This window comes from Trichomycterus rosablanca, chromosome 15, assembly GCF_030014385.1.
Source record: "Trichomycterus rosablanca isolate fTriRos1 chromosome 15, fTriRos1.hap1, whole genome shotgun sequence".
In the NCBI taxonomy this organism is placed as follows: Eukaryota; Metazoa; Chordata; class Actinopteri; order Siluriformes; family Trichomycteridae; genus Trichomycterus; species Trichomycterus rosablanca.
Genome location: NC_086002.1, coordinates 33,612,421 through 33,617,798, shown reverse-complemented (window position 1 = coordinate 33,617,798; position 5,378 = coordinate 33,612,421). Strand labels below are relative to the sequence as shown.

The following is a 5,378-nucleotide window of genomic DNA, read 5'->3' as shown; positions in this document are numbered from 1 at the left end:
TTTATTTGTTTAATTAAACAGAAATGATTATTAAAAGTGAAATTATGTGCGCATTTATGAAACACAAAGGCAAATCAGTGCGTCAGAAAATACGCAGTTTATATGTAGTAGACTTGTGTAGTGTATAGGGAGTAGGGTGGACAGTGTATTTGGAACACATCCGCGCGTTCTGCTCACTGCGCTGTGATTGGCTAGGTAGTGTGACGCGCATTGAGTCCATCCAATCAGCGCAGTGTGGTGTGAAAAGAGGTGTGAAATGCCCGAATGCGGCTGGGAAAACAAGTGAAAGGAGAAACATGGAGCTGAATTGACGTTCTCATGTTGTTCTCCTGATTGAAGCTCTCGGATGAAAGATCTCATGAAGGATGGACGCTCTGGAGATGACATTAGACGAGGTGGCGCTGGAGGGACTGGACGGTATAACCATCCCGTCCCTGTGGATCAGACTGGAGGACAGACAGCCTCGGTTCCCCCGGAGTCTGGACACTTTAACTAAAGAGTATTTATTTAAATATCTGGTCTCTCATGAGGAGGTTTCATTCCACCTGCTGCCCCAGAACCGAGAAGCAGTCATCTTATATGACCGGTCAGATCCTCATCCTCACCTTACAGTACATAGGGTCAAAAGTATGTGGACACCTGCTCATGAAGTCATTGGACGTTTCTGCTACAACAGTCTCCACTCATCTGGAATTGCTTGTGCAGTATGTCTGTGGGAATTTGTGAGGCCAGTTCATTCCAAAGGTTTGCAGTAGAGTTGAGGCCAGGAACCTTGTGCAGACCACCTGAACTCAATAATTAAAAAGGATGTCCACATACTTTTGGCCAGTATTAAAACAATGCGAATGCTTAGACTTCTTTTCAGTAGAACCAGATATTCACATGAACTATGACTCTCTCTTTTACCCACAATGCTGCAGGTTTTCGGACATCGACCCTGAAACGGGGATCCAGGAGCTGCGCCGCTCTGTGAGCCAGCAGCAGGACGTTTACCCGGTCAGCGTCATCAAGGACGATCCGCAGGGTGTCCAGGGTTCCTGTCTGTATTACAGAGAGAGAAAGGACGTCGGCGCCCTCATCCGGACCGAGACGAGGGCGCCCAAACTTACGCTGCAGGGGGCGCTCAAAAAGTGAGAACACACACACACACACACACACACACACACACACTACAGTCTTCAACCTGGAGACCCGGGGTCAAGTCCTGGAGGTCTGCCTGGAACACACACACACACACCAGTACACCAGTACAGCAGTTTACGGTTGTTGCACATGTTCTCTCCGTGTGTAGGTGGGGGAATAAGCTGGTTCTCGTGGCGAGTCGGCACATACGAAGCCGAGCCCTGATTGGCTCTGAGGGGAACCCCGAGCTGAAGCTGAGCGACCCGTCGTACTGTATCCTGGAGCGACTGGGCCGAGCGCGCTGGCAGGGGGAGGTGCAGCGCGACCTACACAACTGCGCATTCAGGTACACGCGTCGGTGGAGTTTTGCATGTTCTGTTGGCTAGCTGCTAAAGTGACGTCGGAAATCCCGTGTAAACAAACGAGCTGCTCTTCTGTGATCGGCTGTTCAGGTTGGACGCCGGGAAGATCCATTACCTGCGTAAATCTCTGGATAAGAACGGTCTGATCACCATGCAGTCGCAGGTGGTCCGGCTCCCCTCCGGAGCTCAGCAGCACTCCATCCTGCTGCTGCTCAAACGCTTCCACGTCGACAGGTCCGTCCTGCTGCTACATTTCAAATGGGGCGTCCACTTACTTTTTGGCTGACTAGTGTTAACGCTGCAGCTGGATGATGGTGTGTGTGTGTGTGTGTGTGTGTGTGTGTGTGTGTGTGTGTGTGTGTGTGTGTGGTTCTCAGGAGGAGTAAGTACGACATTCTGATGGAGCTCACGTCGAACATCCTGTCAGAAATGCCCAACCACATCGGCATCATGATCAAACTACGTGACCAGCTGGTGAGTGGGAGTGTCAGTGGGTGTGTGGGTTGGTTAGTATGTTGGTAGGTGTGCTGGTGAGTGTGTGTGTGTGGGTAAGTTTGACTGTGTGATTGGGTGGGTGAGTGTGTTGGTGAGAGAGTGTGTGTGTGTGTGTGGGTGGGTGAGTGTGTGGGTGTGTGGGGTTGAGTTTGTAGGTGTGTTGCTGAACGAGTGATTGGGTGGGTGAGTGTGTGGGTGGGTTGGTGACTTAGTGATTGGGTGGGTTGGTGGGAGAGTGATTGGGTGGGTGAGTGTTTGGGTTGGTTGGTAAATGAGTGATTGAGTGGGTGAGTGAGTTTGTGAAAGAGTGAGTGGGTGGTTGAATGAGTTAGTGATTAGGTGGGTAAGTGGGTGGGTTGGGGACTGAGTGATTGGGTGGGTGTGTGAGTGGGTTGGTTGGTAAATGAGTGAGTAGGTGGGTGAGTGAGTTTGTGAAAGAGTGAGTGGGTGGTTGAATGAGTTAGTGATTAGGTGGGTAAGTGGGTGGGTTGGGGACTGAGTGATTGGGTGGGTGTGTGAGTGGGTTGGTTGGTAAATGAGTGAGTAGGTGGGTGAGTGAGTTTGTGAAAGAGTGAGTGGGTGGTTGAATGAGTTAGTGATTAGGTGGGTAAGTGGGTGGGTTGGGGACTGAGTGATTGGGTGGGTGTGTGAGTGGGTTGGTTGGTAAATGAGTGAGTAGGTGGGTGAGTGAGTTTGTGAAAGAGTGAGTGGGTGGTTGAATGAGTTAGTGATTGGGTGGGTAAGTGGGTGGGTTGGGGACTGAGTGATTGGGTGGGTGTGTGAGTGGGTTGGTTGGTAAATGAGTGAGTAGGTGGGTGAGTGAGTTTGTGAAAGAGTGAGTGGGTGGTTGAATGAGTTAGTGATTGGGTGGGTAAGTGGGTGGGTTGGGGACTGAGTGATTGGGTGGGTGTGTGAGTGGGTTGGTTGGTAAATGAGTGAGTAGGTGGGTGAGTGAGTTTGTGAAAGAGTGAGTGGGTGGTTGAATGAGTTAGTGATTGGGTGGGTAAGTGGGTGGGTTGGGGACTGAGTGATTGGGTGGGTGTGTGAGTGGGTTGGTTGGTAAATGAGTGAGTAGGTGGGTGAGTGTAGATGAACATAAACACAGTGAGCAGAACCAGTTCCACAGTGGGAGAAGCTGATGTGTGTGTGTGTGTGTGTGTGTGTGTGTGTGTGTGTGTGTGCAGCACGTGTGTGAGCGTACCTTTAAGAAGATGTATCAGTACATGTTAGCCGCTAAGATGGTGAGCGTGGTGACCCTCCCGCTGCAGGAGCTGAACCCCGACGCCGGACCCTGCAAAACCAAAAAAGGTCGGTACTGCACCCGCCGTCCCAAACCTTCCACCTGGTCTCCACCACGCCCCGCTCACCCGCCCCGCCCCCCTGCCCTCCCCAGGTACGGACGTCCGCGTTCGCTGCCTGAAGCTCCTGAAGCCGTACAGCAGGAACAAGGTGGAGGACGGAGACGAGGAGGACGAGGACGGGGACGGTCCGGCCAGGAGGAGCGTCCAGCCTCAGGCTCGAGACCTGGAGCGCGACCTGCTGACCCAGGCTTACGAGATCGGTGAGTTCACCCTCCGCTCTCGCTGTGGTCCGTTACGGTGGGGCTCGAGCGCCCGCGCGTGACTGACCTGCGCTCTCTGTGCTCTGATTGGCCGCTTCAGTGGTGACGACCGGGTCTAAGGGGATTTCCCAGTCGGAGTTACGGACCCGCCTGAACGTGGGGAAGCTGGAGAGCAGGATGATCTGCAAGGTGCTGGACAGGAACAAGATGATCAAGGTATCTGCTCGCAACACCCTGGCAATCACTAGAGTTACCGTAGCAACACCCTGGCAACCACCTGGTACTATTCAGCAATACCCAAGTAACTGCCTGGGTATCATAGCAATCGCTAGAGTTACCATGGCAACCACCATAGCAACACCCTTTCAACCACCTAGTACTCTGGATAACCTAAATTCCCGCCTCAATAATCATAGCAATCAGTAGGGTTACCATAGCAACACCCTGGCAACCGCCTGGTACTCCTTAAACATTCAGTAATACCCAAGCAACCGCCTGGTTATCATAGCAATCACTAGAGTTACCATGGCAACCATCATAGCAACACCCTTGCAACCACCTAGTACTCTGGATAACCTAAATTCCCGCCTCAATAATCATAGCAATCAGTAGGGTTACCATAGCAACACCCTGGCAACCGCCTGGTACTCCTTAAACATTCAGCAATACCCAAGCAACCACCTGGGTATCATAGCAATCACTAGTTACCATGGCAACCACCATAGCAACACCCTTTCAACCACCTAGTACTCTGGATAACCTAAATTCCCGCCTCAATAATCATAGCAATCAGTAGGGTTACCATAGCAACACCCTCACAACCGCCTGGTACCATTCAGCAATACCAAAGCAAACGCCTGGATATCATAGCAGTCACTAGAGTTACCATAGCAACCTGCTAGCACCCTTGCAACCACCTTGGCCATAATAGCATGTTATTACTATCACAACTACTTGTACCATTGCAACTATTATTACTATTAAGCATTACTAGTATTACTAGTATTCCTGTTGCTATGACAACTCCCGCCCTCTCTCCGACAGGGGTTCATGGAGGACGAGGGCCGACAAAGAACCACCAAGTACATCAGCAAACTCTTCGTGGAGCAGAGTAAACTGAACCTGGACTTCACCAAAGAGAGGGAGCGCAGCGAGAAACTCCGAGCCCCACAGGGCGCCACGCCCGGTCCTCCCCCCGACACCCAGGAACCCGAGGAGGAGGAGGAGGCGCCGCCCAAAGGGAGGAAACAGCAGAGGAAGTCCACGGGGAGGAACAAGGCGGCTAAAAAGGGGACGAAGCGCAAAGCTAAGAAATCGCCGCCCAGACACTCCACCCCACTCAGGAGTGAGTACACGCGGCTAATCACACACGCTAACCTCACACCAGCTGCAATACAGATGTGATCGAGCTGATCCAGCTGTGTATCTGATACCCGTCATGTTCTTCTCCCTCAGAGAAACCCGGTCGTCCCAGGTCCAGCCGTAAATCTTCCACGCTGGCGGATCTCGGTGAAGCCCAGGATTCGCTCCTGACCCAGGACGGTCCCGCTGACCACACCCCCAGCATCATCAGCCAATCACAGACGGCGGATGACAGCATGACGGTGATAGAAGAGGTCGTCTCTAAACCAGAGGTGTGTGTGTTCGGATCCCCCTCACAGCCAGGTTCTGTTACGGTACAGATACGGAACTGAATAACACGTGATCAAAAGTATGTGGACACACTGAGACCACGGGGAGCGTTCAGTCCAGCGTACACTAATAATGAGCCGCTCTGTCAGGGTTAGTACGGTGGGGTAACTGGGCTGACTGAATAATGTCTGGCTTCCAGTCTGGCT

At 52.2% G+C, this 5,378-nt stretch overlaps 1 protein-coding gene across 2 annotated transcripts in view; it reads left to right on the top strand.

Moving 5' to 3' along the window:
• The first annotated feature begins 288 nt into the window (after positions 1-288).
• Positions 289-5,378, top strand: part of LOC134329610 (general transcription factor 3C polypeptide 1) — a 41,698-nt gene continuing 36,608 nt past the window's right edge. For both annotated transcript variants that reach the window (XM_063010889.1, XM_063010888.1), the window contains exons 1-10: positions 289-586; positions 921-1,130; positions 1,292-1,468; positions 1,575-1,718; positions 1,862-1,958; positions 3,164-3,287; positions 3,373-3,540; positions 3,641-3,756; positions 4,585-4,885; positions 4,996-5,174. In XM_063010889.1, coding sequence (XP_062866959.1) covers positions 366-586; positions 921-1,130; positions 1,292-1,468; positions 1,575-1,718; positions 1,862-1,958; positions 3,164-3,287; positions 3,373-3,540; positions 3,641-3,756; positions 4,585-4,885; positions 4,996-5,174 — 1,737 coding nt within the window. In that variant the 5' untranslated portion in view covers positions 289-365. The remainder of the gene's footprint in view (positions 587-920; positions 1,131-1,291; positions 1,469-1,574; positions 1,719-1,861; positions 1,959-3,163; positions 3,288-3,372; positions 3,541-3,640; positions 3,757-4,584; positions 4,886-4,995; positions 5,175-5,378) is intronic.